Source organism: Haliotis asinina, chromosome 8 (genome assembly GCF_037392515.1).
Source record: "Haliotis asinina isolate JCU_RB_2024 chromosome 8, JCU_Hal_asi_v2, whole genome shotgun sequence".
NCBI lineage: Eukaryota > Metazoa > Mollusca > Gastropoda > Lepetellida > Haliotidae > Haliotis > Haliotis asinina.
The window spans coordinates 7825947-7843703 of NC_090287.1; the positions used below are offsets into that span (position 1 = coordinate 7825947).

The 17757-nt window shown below is 43.3% G+C and overlaps 1 protein-coding gene across 1 annotated transcript in view; it reads right to left on the reverse strand.

Annotated features, from left to right (window-relative positions):
* Positions 1 to 17757, reverse strand: part of LOC137293404 (C-1-tetrahydrofolate synthase, cytoplasmic-like) — a 36364-nt gene that overhangs the window by 2407 nt on the left and 16200 nt on the right. Inside the window, exons 13-23 of the mRNA XM_067823922.1 lie at positions 10481 to 10710; positions 10046 to 10148; positions 9714 to 9790; positions 9140 to 9280; positions 8516 to 8584; positions 8060 to 8171; positions 7540 to 7721; positions 6239 to 6339; positions 5877 to 6054; positions 1087 to 1194; positions 352 to 504 (exon numbers count right to left, since the gene is read on the reverse strand). Of these exons, the coding sequence (XP_067680023.1) occupies positions 352 to 504; positions 1087 to 1194; positions 5877 to 6054; positions 6239 to 6339; positions 7540 to 7721; positions 8060 to 8171; positions 8516 to 8584; positions 9140 to 9280; positions 9714 to 9790; positions 10046 to 10148; positions 10481 to 10710 (1454 nt within the window). The remainder of the gene's footprint in view (positions 1 to 351; positions 505 to 1086; positions 1195 to 5876; positions 6055 to 6238; positions 6340 to 7539; positions 7722 to 8059; positions 8172 to 8515; positions 8585 to 9139; positions 9281 to 9713; positions 9791 to 10045; positions 10149 to 10480; positions 10711 to 17757) is intronic.

The window sequence follows — 17757 nt, forward strand, 5'->3', positions numbered from 1 at the left end:
TATATGTGTCAAGATTACACACACATAGTCCATAAAGGCTGGAAGACATAATACGAAACAAGAGAAAAACACCTTTATTTGGCGAGGTGAAATACTATTAAATGTTCAAGATGAGCAAATGCAAACACAAACGAGTTAACATTGCAACTGATTGTTGGTCTTCTTTGCCAATACCTGTACCTCTATCCATGCAATTTGTGATACGAACATGAACAGTCTTTGACTACAGCCAGTGAACAGCAGATCCGAGCACAACTAATGGCCACAACTGTGGACACATAATTGGGCATCTTAGATCATCTGGATATCTTTGAGGTAATCAGTTTACAGAAACAATGCATCAACACTTACAGTGCCCACAAGTGGGTAAATGAACCCAGCTCCTATACTAGCTCTTGCTTCTCGGATAGGAAGTGTAAACCCAGTCGGGGCCCCCTTCAGCTCAGCATTGTGGGAGAGAGACAGGTGGGTCTTGGCCATACAGATGGGAAGGTCATTGAAGCCCTGGAAAGAAAAACACAATAGTGCTGTATCTGCTGAATATACAGAAATATGGCTTTGCCAACAGATTGTTATAACAGTCTAAATACATGCACTTGTACAGAAACCCTCCAATAGCTCTCAGCTAAACTTCATCCTCGAATAGTTTGATTGTCCCGGACTAGTCACATAGAAAAATCAAGCACTCATGAAAACAGAGATTAATACTCTCCCGTATCTGTGAATGTGCCTTAGTTATAAGCACATATTTTTCGGAACCAGCACCACATGCTAAAACAATCTTGACTTTTGGGACCATATCTTACATTTAATATGTCTGAAAATCAGTATGCTAGACACCATTATCAACAAAGTAGACGGACACAGGAAGGGAAGTAACTCTGCAATATAACATCCAAGGGTTTGCCTCACATCAAGAGTCTACACCAAAACGTCGCTCTATACGGGAAACAAGAGGTTGTTATCCTTATAGTTGTATGTTCAAGTTATTAAAGTACACAGATTATACAGTCATAGCTACGATTTGAGCCCTCTCGAGGACAGAGTGTTTTGTGTATACTTAACAACGCCTGTGCTCCACAGTACCTGTTTCTTGTATCTCTCAATCTGTGTCTTGGCCTCCGGAAGAATGTCGATACTGTCAGCGCCGTAGATCTCTCGGGCAATGATTGCAATCTTCTCCTCAATTGGCAGCTGTAAAATATGATGGAAATGTGGGCTGTACAATCATGTTTTATATGAAAATCATTTACTTCTAAAAAACAACTGGAGGTGATCATCTTAACAGTGCACACAAAATATCATGAGTGAATGTGTTCAGTGATGCTTAAACTGCATAAACTGAAGCATCACGTGTGGAACCTCTAACAAACCTGTAGAGGTTGCAGACTCTTTGAATACAGTCATCCTTGGAGTACTTATAACCATTTAAATGTTCTTTAAATTCTTGCGACAGTTGTAACCATATTTTTTAAATAAAAATATGTACAAAACAAAAAACATTGTTTTTGTCTTGTGAGACCACCCCTACAGGGCCCCACTTATCACACTTACCTGGTCACGTGACCGTCTGTGTCTTGTGGCAGGGGTGGGGACCAGGGACAGGAGAATACATGGTCAAACCCTACTATTCTGAAAGATAGCCGTAGGGTACCTAAAAAAAAAATGCCTCCCCCCTTTTTTTCGGAACGACAAATGGGAGCCAGGGCAGGCAACCGATATCACCGAGTTCGATTAACAGGCACCAAACAAAATACCACCACCATAATAGAGCCAAACACCGGGATATAAGATGGAAAATATAACATAAGACACCACCACCAGTCTACTTGTTGCAGCTACAAAGTCAAATGATCATTCATCAATTGCAAGGGTAGCTCAATCAGCTAGGGCACTCGTGCCCTGCCCCCTGGTGAGAACTGACTGGCCAAACCGAGCACGCTCGCTTGACTCTGTCTAACTGGTAATGACGGATGAACGTGCTTGGTCGGCTCCAAATAGCCACAGAGCAGATCTCCTCAATGCGCAAGGCAGACGCATATGCCTTAGACATCACCACAGCCCTAACCAAATGAGCTTTCAAAGCCTCAGGGGTATACGACCTTTCGAGGTGTATCCCATACAAATGGCAGAGACAAGCCACCTAGATATGGTCTGCTTGTTTGCCGGAAGGCCAGCCTTGCCACCACCATAACAGCAGAACAATTGATCATTCTTCCTAATGTCCTTTGTTCATTTGATATAAGCCTTAAGGGTCTTACAGACGTCTAAGACGTGAGCACGTCGAAGAGAGGTACCGGGTGGCGAAGGCTGCGTGAAAGCAGGGAGCTCAATAGGCACCGTTACGTGAAAGGTGCTATCTCTCTTAGGACGGTAAGCATCTAGCAATCAAATGCTCACTCTGTCTTTGTGAAACACTGTTAATTCTGGGTTGGCGGACATAGCATGTATGTCTCCTACCCGCCTGCCAGAAGTTACCGCCACAAGAAAAGCAGTCTTCCATGTCAACAGCTGGAGGAAAGGAGCCGACAGGTTGTGAAGAAGAGGACCAGACAACCAATCAAGAATGACTGGGAAGTCCCAGGGGGGACTAATCCGCCGGACAGATGGACGGATTCTGTCCACGCCTGCAAGGAGCGCTGAACTAGAGGGTGCTGCCCCAATAATGCACCGTGAACAGGAATGTGGAAGGCAGACATTGCCGTGGAGTACCCTCTAACTGTAGAAGCGGCCAGCCCGGCTTCCAGCTTAGATTGTAGGAACTCTATCACAGATACTAGATCTGCAGAAAAGGGATCGAAAATCCCCCTGTCGACACACCAGCGCGCATAACAGGCCCATCTATCCTCATATTGAACGTTTGTCGAATCCCTCCGCGAAGCCAAAATTGTGTCTGCGACTGGTGCAGGAATTCCTCTCGCATGGAGGCGATTCCGGAAAGCGAATCCTGGGATTCGAATGTCGAACTTGTCGAACAGCAGAAACTGCCACGCCTCTTGAAGAAGGGACGGAGACAGTGTGCCGCCTTGCTTCAGGATATACGTCATAGCGGTCTGGTTGTCCATCTCGAGGCGAACCACTTGACCCCACACTGACTCCGCGAAGCGCCCCCTAGCCTGTGAGGGAGGCGTCCGTCTGAATCGAGAGGGAAGGTGTCGGTGTCTCTAAGGGGATCCCCCTGGACAGATTTCCGACTTCCGTCCACCACCGCAGAGAACAGTCTCGTAGCTCTCCGAATGGGACCACAACTAAGGTAACGCCTGTTGAATGGGTTGCATCCTCAACCTCGCACGCCAGACCACATCCACTGTAGCCGCCATAGTGCCCAGCAAATGAAGCCAAGTTCTTCCCTGTGCTGTATTGAACCGTGCCCCAAGAACACCAGATCCTGCGTGGGGTCAGGTCTGATTTCTTGAGATCATCACCTGCTGTGTGGCATCATGTGATAACAGGAGCCCGAGGGCCCTCAAAAAGCCAATCGTCCAGGTACGGATGAGAACACCTGCCCTGTGACCTGGCTAGCTGAGCTGGGATCAACGTAAGTTTGGTGAACACCTTTGGCGCGGTGGAGATGCCGAAATGCAGATCCCGAAACTGATAACACTTTCCGTCGAATGAAAACCGAAGGTATTTCTTGAACTCGGAGTGTATCAGAACATGTAGGTAAGCGTCCTTTAGATCGATTGACGTGAGCCAATCCCCTGTCTCCACGGAAGAGATCACTGAACATAGTGTCTCCATCCTGAAGGACACAACCTCTATGAGCTTGTTCAGCCCCTTGAGATTCAAGACAGGCCTGAACACTCCGTCCTTCTTGGTCACAAGGAAGTACATGGAATAAAACCTGTCTTCTTGTTGACCTTCCGGAACTCAATGGTTGCCTTGTCCAGTAACGACTGCACCTCTGCACGTAGGACCTCTGCTTTTTCCCGGGAGAACGGCACGGGTGTGTGCCGAATCCCGTGGAGGGTCTCGCTTCCACTGTGGCATGTGGCCATCCCTGACTGTGGACAGGACCCAGGGATTTGAAGTGGCTGCCTGCCATTCCGAAAGGAATAGTGACAGCCTGCCGCCTACAGGGACTTCTGGCGCAAGGCAATGTACTCCCCCAGTCGGCAGTTCTTCGCCTGCTTGTGTGGGAGACACCAAAGGCTCTAGGCAAACATTTAATGGCAAGCCGAGGCAGGCTTCCCTTTGCCCCGAAAAGGCTGTTTTGCCCTTTGCCCTCTTGTTCTGTTTGTGCTGAAATGGAGCAGTCCACTTAGCACCCTCCTTCGCCAGCGCCGAAGGGTAAGCCGAACCAAGAGTGGGAGGCCGTTGGCGAGACGAGGTGGGTTGCTCCAACAAGGGCTTGGAGTCCTTGAAGGTGCTAACTGCCTCCACGGCCTCCCGCACAACCTGCAGTGCCCCAGGGAAAAGGGAAGATCCCAACCTGTAGGGCTGTGCGTACACACACTCGTCCACCTCCGGCGGTTCAAACAGCGAATCCTCATCTAACTGATACCAGCGGCTGATCTCCGGGAGATCCGGGTACCCGAAAGGAGGGGATTCACTATCTCTCCGACCAGCAATGGGAGCATGCGCAACCTTGCCTCGGGAAATTAAGTAGGCGCGAACACCACCCCAGGATGCCGGAACTCCAAGGGGTCCAGCTCAGACACAGGAATCGAAACCTGAGGCAGGACCTCGGCAATCTCCTCACGAACCTGCCTCAGAGACCAACCCAATCCCCTCAAGCTCCATGTCCATCTCTTCATGCTCCTCGGACAGGCGACACTCGACAAGGCACCTCAAGCATGCATCATGGAGGTCTTTCCTAGGGATAGACGATTTGCATGTTGAGCAGGGTTTAAACTGCAAAACAACAAATAACCCCTAGTGTTGTGTAATGTAACAATGATGAAACAAAACACACATGGGCGCAAAGCTAACTAACTAGAACTACCAACATAGAAAAATTAAAAGCTAAGTGCCACTACACCATAATTTACAACCAACTTACACAAAGGTGAAGTAAATATGGGAATAATATATATAAAACTTATGAAACAGTATAGCTGAACAGACGTTTACTTAAAAAGACCGCCATAGAAACTTAAAAGTTTTGGCGGGAAAAAAGCTTACCACCCTCCATCTTGCCAGCCACATGGCTGACCGACAGGGACAGAAAAAGTTACAACATTTTAGACAAGTATACTGTGAAAAATGATTCATAGAGCACCCATGCGTCTAATAAAGAAACCATACATACAGTCTAAGTCTCTGAGTTACTCATCCTTGAACTTGTCTTTTTGCTAGTATGCAAGAACTTCATAGAACTGCTGAGCACATCTTCACAGGCTGGGTGACAGAAAAGGAAGTGTTTGGCTTGAGGCTATAGCCTAAGACTTACTTGCTCTTGGCTGTCACGGAGCCAGGGGCCTTGTAGGGGTGGTCTCACAAGACAAAAACGATGTTTTTGGCTTTGTACATATTTTTATTTAAAAAATATGGTTACAACTGTCACAAGAATTCAAAGAACATTAAATGCTTATAAGTACCCCAAGGAGGATCTCTATGAAAAAGAATTTCAATTACTTCCTTACCAAGCTTCAAGTCAAAGCCATGGACCAAGCATCACCCAGTGACTATGACCTGTTTGTGTGCTCCACAGCACTGTTAGGTGGCATCAATAAAACATCATTCCACATTAGAAAATGGGAGAAACACATGACACTACACTAATGTTGTAGGAAAATCTGAAACATCTAGGTCTAGAAAATGTTGCAGACAGGTTTCTAAGAAGGTTGGGACCTTGGACAGCATGGGTTGTGCCATGACACTGTAAAGAAACATGACATGGTTCAGACCTCTTGTTTTAAGAGTTAAAGACCTACCTTGACGTCATAGAGGAACTTGAACTGACTGGGCTGTTGTGTAGCTCGATCAACTGCCGCGGCAAGGTCTGCAGCTCCCAAACCTCCCTTGGCCCAGTGTTCACAGATGATGGCATCAAAAGCTCCATCCTCCACGGCCTTCCTCTTGACCAGTTCAAGTTCAGCTGAGGTGTCAGTCCTATATGTCAAGCAGGTAAATATTTAGTTACACATTCCATGATGTTTGTAAAAAAACATCTGACAACAATCATCTTGAGTTTTATACAGATAAAAAGATTCACAAAGGTATCCTCACAAGATGTTAAGATATCCAACATTCTAGTATAATACTGATGTCATTTGGGTACTAAAGGCAAACTTACGTCATGGCATTAACAGCTACAACCACAGGTACACCAAACTTATTGGCATTTTCTATCTGCTTCCTCAGGTTGCTGCAGCCCTTCTCAAGCAACTCCAAGTTCTGAAAACAGGGTCATTATATTATCCATACATTGTACTCGACATTTCCAAACCAAATGGAGGCAGTGCTACTGATCTGTTGCTGCAGTAACTTGTAGACATGGGTTTGAAGTGGGCAGAGTTTCAGGGGTACCGTGAATGACGTCAAGGTCACCCACACCAACTGGTGTCTGCATAATTCCCTTATGTTGGCTGTCACCAAATTTGAAAACATTTGTTATATAAGTTCATGAGATATTGCATTAACAAGAATTTGAAAATCAGTTAAAGAGTTGAGGTGACCTTGAAGATAAGGTCAAGGTCAACAAAATCAATCAGTGTCTGCGCAATCCCCCAACATAGGCCATCACCAAATTTGAAGACATTGGGTATTACAGTTTATGAGATATCTCATTTACAAAGAGTTTAAAAACCAGTCAAAGAGTCAAAGTGACCTTGAAGATTAGATTAGATTAGATAGGATATTTATATAGCGCACATATCCACGCACTAGTGCATGCTCAAGGCGCTGGTATTTTTCCCTCGATCACCGGATGTCACTCTCAACAGCACATAGTATTTCAATCTCAACTCCTTGGGGAGTATACAACTCTTGCTGCCGAGTTTATTGTGGCTCTCTCATCCTAACGAGGTACCCAATTGACAGCTGGGTGGACTGGGACACATAGTCACAGCACTTTGTCCAAGTTTACTGCCCGTTGATGTACCCGCAACTAGGTGTATGCACGTGTTCATGTGGCCACCATCTGGTCATATACCAATGGATTCGTGGGTTCTTTTAAGTGCACAGGGTTGTGTACTGTACACTAGGGGTTGTGACAACACTGAAAGAGTCTGCACACAGAGTTGACTCCAAGGTTTTTACACCCAGTCACAGGTGGGCTCGATCCCTAAACCTCAACCTCGCTGGATCACTAGCCTGGCGCCTTAGCCAGCTCGCCCACCATGCCCCATTTGATAAGGTCAAGGTCAACAAAATCAACCTGTATTTGCGCAATCCCCAATATAGGCTGTCACCAAGTTTGAAGACATTGGGTATTACAGTTCATGAGATATCACGTTAACAAAAATCAAGACAGACGTACATATGCACAGACGCTGCTGAACACACTGTGCTGCAGCAGGGGACAGAAAGAAAAAAATAAACCCCCAAACATTTAACGTGACCATTGTTTCGTTTTTTCTAACTATCCAGTCTCACCTCCTCAGTGTATTCTTTAGGCAGAGGCACGCCAGCTGTCACTGTGGGACCACCACCATGCATCTTTAGAGCCCGGATTGTGGCCACGAGTACCACAGCATTCGGGATGAGGCCTGAGTAGCGGCACTTGATGTTGAAGAATTTCTCCATACCGATATCAGCACCAAACCCCGCCTCGGTAACTGGAACCACAAGGTTGACACATCCATGAAAGTGCAGCTTTGACTAAACAAATTACTGTTGACGGCAGGAGTGTAATCCATCATATTGCTCCATATGCACAAATAACATGGAGACAGTATAGTATTGCACCATACTGACCGTAACAATGACCAGAAAGAATGGCAATGGAATCTTGCTGAATAATACAGCCAAGTTGAAGTGACACACTGGGTAGACTTACAGCCTAAAATAAACCACAAAGAGCGATACGTCCAAAGGTAACAGGTTCGTACTACAATCACAACTGGGTCATTCTGCAGTAGGGGAATAAGAACAAAAACATTTGCAATATACATACCTACAAAGCCATCTTCTCCTACCAGTTTTAGTGCGATCTTATCAGCCAAGATGGAGGAATTGCCATGGGCTATGTTAGCAAATGGACCCGCGTGTACAAACACAGGGGTACCCTACAAGTTAAAATATATACAGCACTTCATTTGCTAACAAGCAATAATTAGCATTTATCTTGTTCTTACAAAAAAATACCATTGAATTTTTTTACTGAGCTTTTGCTAACAAATTCATTATGCCTTTGCAAAATGATCTCATGGGAATCTGAAGTTTCTTTTCATTATTAACAGACTCAAAGAGACAAAATGAAAAAAAAAAAAATTCTTACAATCATAAACTTGATTAAACAAAAATGTGTTAGAAAACACATATACCTAGTAATACAACGCTCAACATTAAAGTTTCCTCAAGGTAAGTGGTGTCAACAAGGAAAAGTAATCAGATTTCCACACCGTCTTACCTCCAGTGTCTGCATGAGGTTGGGTCTAATGGCGTCTTTCATCAACACAGCCAGTGCCCCACTCACTCCCTGCAAGAATCAACGTATAATACCTACATAAAAAACAAATCACTTAGTACATAGCATTTCCACTATTTCTCCCCAAACCCCCCATTTTTAAACCGAATTTTAATAGAGTGGTGCCAAACTGGAGAAGCACGATCCACTTCTATTCCAACAAACTCTGTAAAAAATTGATTCAACGTCTTTCTCAGTACATTACAAAAAAGAACTTGGTCAAAAGGGACAAAGTGAAACTGCTTCAGTTTTAATATAGTGGATCAACTTAGAGATTGAATGTCAACTGTAATTTAGGTCTTAGCCTTTTTACTCTTGGATACGTAAAGGTGCTGACAAGCCATGAAGCATTATCTGGATTAAAATTATGAATTCCAAACAAACTACAGTGGATCATAACTGCTAAGGGAAGTGACTCTACAAATCAATTTGTTCATATAACTCTTGACAACCTGTGCTCAACCAAAATACAATTTAAATGATAGTGTCATAAATCACATTTATAGATCAATTTATCATCATATGTCACTTTAATGGCAAAGAGCACTCCGGTAAGCTATACTTTACCAAGTCATCAGCAGTGACTGGATCTCCCGCCCGACTACTTGCGACCACCATCTGTCCAAGCCTTTCTCTCATGTCCTGCAAGCTTGTGGTCAGTGCCAACACAGCCATAATCTCACTGGCCACTGTGATGTCGAACTGGGTCTACAATACAACACATCGTCTAAGTTCATGAGACAATGACAATTTTACACTGCTTGAAGGCATATTCCAGCCAAGTTCAGCCCAGAAGTATGCTTCACACAGACCACCCATGTGTGGCAACGAAACTTGGGTGACGTTACTGTGGAGAATGCATTAACCACTCAATTCACAAAATATTTACTCAGAGTTTTGTTTGGTTTCAGATGTCTCAATATACAATGGAGTACCCTCGTTGATCAAAATGCAGTTAGTGTGTTTTAGAGTAGGAGATTTATAATGCTTTATTTGTCCAACATATGCAAAGATTCTTCATATCCACACATCAATAACTTGACATGTTCAAGATAGCTGTCACTTTTCGGTAATGTATTGTAATTCCACCCTGACATGAATTCCACATTGAATCAACAGAGGGCGTAAACCATGTTCTGACCTCTCTGGTGTGGCCCTTCTCCTGTGGACCTTGTCCCACTGTGATCTTCCGCAGGAACCTGTCATTGGTGTCCATCACTGAAAATACAGGAAAGATTTTGGTGTTTGTCTGTTCTTTAACACATCAGTCTCTGATAAATAAAGGAGTGTTGATCAGACCAGATGGACATCATGAGCACCAATTCAACCATGTCACAAAATCTGACCCTATCATCTATTCAGGCATGGCTAGCTGGGAATCTGTTCCGCTCTGGACTCCCTCTAGCTGCATCAATACAACCACAAAGACAGAAACATGCTGCCGGTAATCCAACTTATCTGTCATTGTCTTACCTCTCTGCCATGTTATTGTTTGTGGGTCGATGTCAAGTCGAGCAAATTGACGAACTTCCTCCGGTGTTAGTTCATTAGGGTTAGTTTTAGTGATTCCAAGTTTCTGATGACAAGCAAAACATTTCTTAATCATTGATGCAAATACTCCTTACAATCAAAGCTCAAAGAAACAGATCCCTTTATATACCAGATTCTGTTATACACAATCAAACAATGCTTTCCCTGCGAGAAACACTTTAACAGTTAGATAGGGCACCATTTCAGAAAACATATTCAACATTAACTGACTTATGGAAATGGAAAAATGAAAGTGAGAAAATGTCACAAACCTACATGTTTCTAGCAAGCAATGCACTTTTTGACATCAAAGGTTGAGGTGTGGGAGCTCTGATAACTGTGTGACATAAGGTACTAACTTTTGACTGATTACTTTACCTGCAGCCTTTTCAGTTGTATCTTACAGAAGGCTCGCTTGCCTCCCTTGGTGGGTACCAGCCTCTTGTAGAGAGCCTCATCCTTCTGGGTGCTTTCATGGAACATACGGGCCTCGATGGCAGCAGCGGTGAGGTTGTTAGCGGCGGTGATGGCGTGGATGTCACCAGTCAGGTGGAGGTTGAATTCTTCCATAGGGATCACCTGGGAATAGCCACCCCCAGCAGCACCACCTGGAGGTAGAAATATTTTTAACTGAACCTGTTGCCCTGATAATGTGTGCTGTACAGCATTTGAAACAATCATTGTCGCAGAGGTCTAGCGCCAGCTAACAGATTTGTGTGGTGATCTAAAGACAAATGTAATTGATTTCAAATCTAATTCTTCCTGACCAGGTGTTAGAGCAATGAAAATACAATGATCTCCTCTCACGTGTTGTGATTGCTTACGTAAAATGTGAAAACATGAATCTCCAAAAACAGTAAATTTTGTTTGTCTTTTTCAAACATCAAAGGGTTTAGAAGTTACAGAAACCAGTTACTTATTAAATGTTAAAAAACAAGTGAAATGTTAAACTGTACATAAAACGAAGACTGCGGTGGGCAAACTACATAACTACATAGTATAAGCTATCCAGCTGTAGCCATGTGGAAGTTTGTGACGAAGACAAAATGGCGTGATCCTCTCGGTCTTCTTGTCCCCTTTGACTGCCAGTACTCCTGAGAAAGCTACCCTGATGTATGCCGCCAACAAATTTATTATCGAATCAGTGACTTTCACTCCAGAAGCAAAGATTAATTCAAGAGGTGTGAAACGAAAGCGAGAACACAAAAACTCCGACCCAGAAACCAGAGCCAAGACAGTAAAGTATGCAACAGAACATGGTAACACCAGTACAAGACATTTCACCAAAGAACTTGGACTCAACGTTGCAGACAGCACAGTCCGCTACATGAAAACAGCCTACCTGAAACAGAGGAAGAAAGATTTCATGGAAGACATCACCGACCTGAAGCACAAAATGCGAGGCAGACCTTTGTTGGTAGGTGACCTTGATAAACTTAGAGATGGGGGAGGTACAGTAAATTACAATATCGTCATTGCTGCTGCTCGTGGTATTGTATTGAATCAGGACAAATTTCATTTGTTGGAGTTTGGTGGTCCCACTGAACTGAACAAAAAGTGGGGGGAATCATTTTTGAAACGCATTGGTTTTGTAAAGAGAAAGGGTACCAAGACAGCTAGAAAGCTACCAGCAGATTTTGAACTCAAAGATGAGTTCATTACTAGCGTAAATGAGGAAAGAGAGAAACATAACATCCCAGATGATTTAGTGATTAATTTTGACTTCTCAGGGTGCAAAACAAATTGACATTGTTGGACTTGATGATAAACGAGAAGTGACCGCTGTGCTAGGCTGCTCTGCTAGCGGTGATTTGCTCCAGCATCAGATCGTATATCAAGGTACCACTGACAAATGCCATCCTAAATGTAGCTTTCCAAGTGACTATCATGTAACTCATTCAGCCAATCACTGAAGAAACCATGCTTGACTACATCAACAACGTCCTTGTACCTTACGCAAAGAAAGTGAAGAAAGAACTAAGTCTACCTGCGAAACAAAAATCTCTGTTCCTGTTTGATGTGTTTGCTGCACACTGATGTGAGACATTTTTAGACAAACTTAAGAAGAAGAACTTCATTATTAAATTCATCCCAGCTGGATGTACCAGTGAACTTCAACCATTAGACCTGTCCATGAATGGTGATTTCAAGTCCGCCATGAAATCAGAATTTACACTGTTGTATGCAGAGAAGGTAGCCGCTAATTGCAAAACAAACATCAATGAAACAATAGACTTGCGAATCAGCATTATGAAGCTTGTACATACACGGTGGATTGTGAAATGTCTCGACAAGCTCTCCAAACAGAAAGACATTGTTCTGAAGAGTTGGCGAAGCCTAATCTCTTGTGAAAACTATTAGTAAGTGTCATAACATAAGATATCTTCTTGATACTTATTTATTGCAGGAAAACTGGCAAACAATTCTGACTGGCAGACGACACGTCTGCATTCCAAAACGAAACCGGAACATGTGCTCGGGGAGCATTCATTTGCATAAAACAATATGTACTGAGGGAGTGGCTAATTATTTCAAACTGTAGTCATACAGTATATAGCATTACAAAACTTAAGTTATACTGACTTCTCCCCTCCTTTGAGATGGAATCTATGCATATTTATGTCTAACTCTTAACACATTATTTGAACCGTTAAACATGAACACTTTTACGCTAAACTGAAACTATTACTCAATGGTAACCAACTGTTACTAACATAAATCTGCTTAGCACTTCTAGTACTAAATCACTCAATAGTATACTTCACATCAACTAATGATAATTACTGCTAAAGTTCCTACTCCAGAAGAAGAAACTAAATAAATCTTTGAACACTGAAACACAGCATTTCTAATGCTAACACTTTACTTGATTCAACATGATATTAACATGTTTAAAGTCATAAAAAGGGTTATTTCACCCAATCGCCAAATCGATTCGGTGGGTTGACAGTGCGGCCAGATCTGGTGACTGTCACTTGTTGTTGATTGTCACTACTACTTATGTCTGAACCATTACTGTGGCTGGCAGGTTCTGCTGGACAGACTGGAGATTCTACAGTGTTGGGTGTGAAGGTGAATCTCTCGACTTGTCGACTAAGAGATATCGTCGATTTCTCCTAAATGTTCCATTGGAAGTTTGGACAATGTAACTACGTGGTGTGTCGGCTTCACCAGTTACAACTGCCGGTGTGGTCCATTTCTTTTCAGTGTCAATTTTCACACGCACTGGTGTTCCAGGATTTAGAACACTCAAGTTCCTGGATGAGTAACGTCGGTTATAGAATGTCTCATAAGACTTCTTGGTTCTCGTATCAGTCTCTCTCACTTTGTCCATGTTGGGCCAATTTGGTTTCAAATTTCCTGGCAAGATAGGCAAATTGGTTCTAATTTGTCTACCCATCACTAATTGTGCTGGTGATTCACCCGTGGCTCTGATTGGAGTAGATCTGTACACCATAAGAGCAATATATGGATCATCCTGCTGTAGTATGCGCTTGGCAATGCGCACACCGCTTTCCGCTTCCCCATTGGCTTGTGGGAAATGTGGACTACTAGTTGTCAACTTGAATCCATATTCTCTTGCGAAATCCTTGAACTCCGAAGACGTGAATTGTGTTCCATTGTCAGAACAGAACTCAACTGGCACACCAAAACGCACAAACATAGCTTTCAGCTTTCCTATCACATTTCTGCTACTGATAACACTGAGGTGAGCAATCTCGATGAATCGAGAATAATAATCGATCACAACGAGGAAATTTTCCCCTTTCACATAACACAAATCTGCACCAATTTTCTCCCATGGCCGTTCTGGCAACACTGAACTCTGCAGGTTTTCCTTCCTCTGAGAAGGCCTATTGATGGTGCAATATTCACACTGGCTCACTTTAGCACTGATATCTTTACTGATACCTGGCCACCAAACACAAGTGGCTGCCCTATCCACACACTTATTAACACCTTGGTGCCCTTGATGAATTTTATCCAGAATCTCCAATCGCATTGCTACTGGCACTACAATGCGATTCCTGAATATCAGCAGGTGGTTGTCAACAGACAACTCTCCACGAATCTGGTGGTATGCATGAACAACAGGTGAAACACTACGGATGTGATCTGGCCATCCAGATCGGGTGTACTGAATTGCCATCTGTAATTCTTCATCATTCATTGTAGCAATTCTCAAGGCTTCAACTTTTTCATCCGAGATTGGCCGTGATGAGGAAACAGACTCTACAAAGGCTTCCATATCATCCTCGAAGCAAACTTCATCAGTATCACTCTTTTGCAGTGGACTTCTTGACAAGGTATCTGGGACAATGAGTGATTTCCCTGGCACATATTCAGCTGTGACGTTAAAACGTCTTAGTCTCAACAATAGTCTCTGACATCGAAGTGGTGCAAAATTCAAATCATGAGAATTGATGAGGGGAACCAATGGCTTGTGGTCAGTCTGAAGCTTGAAAGAGTCCAGACCGACAAGATAGCGACTAAACTTCTCACATGCCCATACCCCTGCGAGGCATTCCTTTTCGATCTGGGCGTACTTTACCTCAGATGGAGTTAGTGTACGGGAACAGAAGGCTACTGGTCGCATCACATCACCTTTCACTTGGAACAAGGCTGCACCCAGCCCATAACTGCTGGCATCTGCACTAACAATTGTTGGCAGAGCTGGATCATAGAAATCTAGTACTTGTGCACCAGTCACCATCTTTTTCACTTGTGAGAATGATTTTTCCTGTAAATGACCCCAACACCATACAGCATCACTTTTCAACAAGTCAGTCATTGGTTTGGACACTGTTGACAAGTCTGGGAGGAATTTCCCTAGGTAATTAATCATGCCAAGGATGCGTCTGAGCTCAGTGACATCCTTAGGAGCTGGCAGGTCAAGTATCGCTTGAACCTTGCTTGGGTCAGCACTGATTCCTTCTTTGCTGATTTTATGTCCAAAATAGGTGATTTCTGTCTGGTGAAACTTGCATTTGTCCTTATTTAGCTTTAGGCCTGCCTTCTGAATTGTGTCAAGAACACTGTTGAGCCTATGATCATGCTCCTCTTTATCAACTCCATGCACCAAAATGTCATCCATTATGGCCTCTGCACCTGAATGACCATGTAGCAGCTCAGTCATCTTCCTTTGAAATATCTCCGGTGCACTTGTTATCCCAAATGGTACCCTTTTAAAACAATAGCGTCCGAATGGGGTCATGAAAGTTGTCAGCTTTTGACTGTCCTTATGGAGAGGTATCTGGTAAAATCCATTTGATGCATCCAGAGTGGAGAACACGGTTGATCCCGACAGTTTGGGGGCTATGTCCTCAAGATTTGGCATCATATACCTTTCACGCTCCACTGCCTCATTCAAACGCTTCAGGTCAACACAAATTCTGACGTGACCTGACTTTTTCATCACTGGAACCATTGGGGCGCACCACTCGGTAGGCTCGGTGACCTCTTCAATAATATCTGCATCTTTCATCCGAAGCAATTCTTGTTTGACTTTATCCATTAAAGGAAATGGTACTCTCCTTGCAGTTGATATACTGAATGGTTGGGCATCTTGCTTTAATTTGATCTGAACTGGCTCACACTTCAATAGTCCAAATGGTCCAAAAACTTCAGACCTGATTTCATCAATGTGTGGCTCCACAAAACCCATCATGAGTGACACATTTCTACTTAACAGATTATTGCGACCATTTGTCACACACACTTTGAATCTGTAATCTGTACCATGATATTTCACAGTGGTGGTAAACTGTCCTATGCAGTTAATGGGGTGAGCATGCCCTGAAAGTTCTTTATCAGGAGGTTCTAGTTTAGGGACTATGTTCAGCCGATCAAATGTAGCCTGTGAAATGACTGTCACATCTGCACCAGTATCCACTTTGAATTGAACTGGGGTATTTTGCACATACAATGTCACCATCCATGCATTATTATCATCTTCATAATCTAATGATCCAATAAAGAAACCTGAGGATGCACTGTTGGCAGTGTCTACATTGTTTACTTCTTGTCTACCTGACTGTTTACTGCGACACATAATTGCAAAGTGTCCAGTTTTACTACACTTATGGCAAGTTTTACCGCTTGCTGGGCATCTACCTTCATGAAAATGACCACATCTTGTACAATTATTTTGACCTCTGTTTGCATTTCTGCCTGTCTGGTTCCTATGGTAACCACCTTGGCTTTGGTTACTACTTCTGGGGTTTGATGTGTGGTTGCCATGGTTACCACTATAACCGCCTCTACCATGTGACGCCTTCTTTCCTTTAAAGTTCTTTTTGCCTTTGACTTCTTCAATGTCTTTAGAATCCTGAGATTTAACTTGTGATTTAATTAATTCTGTCTCTCTAACTAACTGAACTGCCTGTTCAAGTGACAAACCTGCTTGCAGTTGCATTTTCTCAGAAACCTGTATATCAGAAATTCCAATTACTATACGGTCTCTAATTGACTCATCTTTTGCTGTACCAAATTCACATGTTTCTGCAAGTTCATACAGATGTCTGATAAACGTCTCGACACTCTCGCCCGGTCTCTGAGAACGCTGATGAAATTTGGCGCGTTCATGGATAATGTTGCGTTTTGGCACAAAGTGGTCTTCATACTTTTTCAAAACAACATCAAATTTGTCCTGCTCGTCTTCACCAAACACAAATGAATTGAAAACATGTTCTGCTTCTTTACCCATCGCATAAATTAGCGAGTTTACTTGTACTGACTCCGATTCCTTGTCTAATTTCACGGCAGTGCGATACCGCATGAAGCGCTGTTTCCATATCGGCCAGTCGCCGGGTTTAGCGAAGTCGAAGTTTTCTGGAGGGTTAAACTTGGCCATTGTCTTCATAGTTTACTTCTGACACCATGTCATAACATAAGATATCTTCTTGATACTTATTTATTGCAGGAAAACTGGCAAACAATTCTGACTGGCAGACGACACGTCTGCATTCCAAAACGAAACCGGAACATGTGCTCGGGGAGCATTCATTTGCATAAAACAATATGTACTGAGGGAGTGGCTAATTATTTCAAACTGTAGTCATACAGTATATAGCATTACAAAACTTAAGTTATACTGACAGTAAGAGTATCAGTAGGTGAAAACTATTAGTAAGAGTATCAGTAGGTGGCACGTGTTAATCCAGATTAGCCCAGTGGTGACACGTGAATGAGCAGTGAACACTTGTATTTTTTTTATGGTGTTGAATAAAGTGAATGATATATCTATATTATCGCATGTTTTTATTCTCGCATCATGAATTGTGACTCGAAAAGCACAAAAATTAAACGGTCGCGAAAATTAGGCTGTTTACAGTAGTTATCTGACAACGTTTAATCCGCTTGAGTAGAGCTATTCTGTCCACTGCAGAGAACTTTCTGACCGAACCGAGCACGCTGTCATGAGTGTCTGTCCGGTAGATAATGACAGAGGATCGTGCTCGGACGACTCCAAATAGCCTCTGAACAGATCCCCTCAATGGGCAGAATTGTGGCCTATGATTTTGATGTGGCCAGTGCTCTCACTGGGTGCACTTTCAACCCCTCTTGGGGACATAAGCCTTTATGTATATAGGCCATGCAGCCTGCCGATACAATCGATCGGGATACCGTCTGTGTGTTAGCCGGATAGCCAGCTT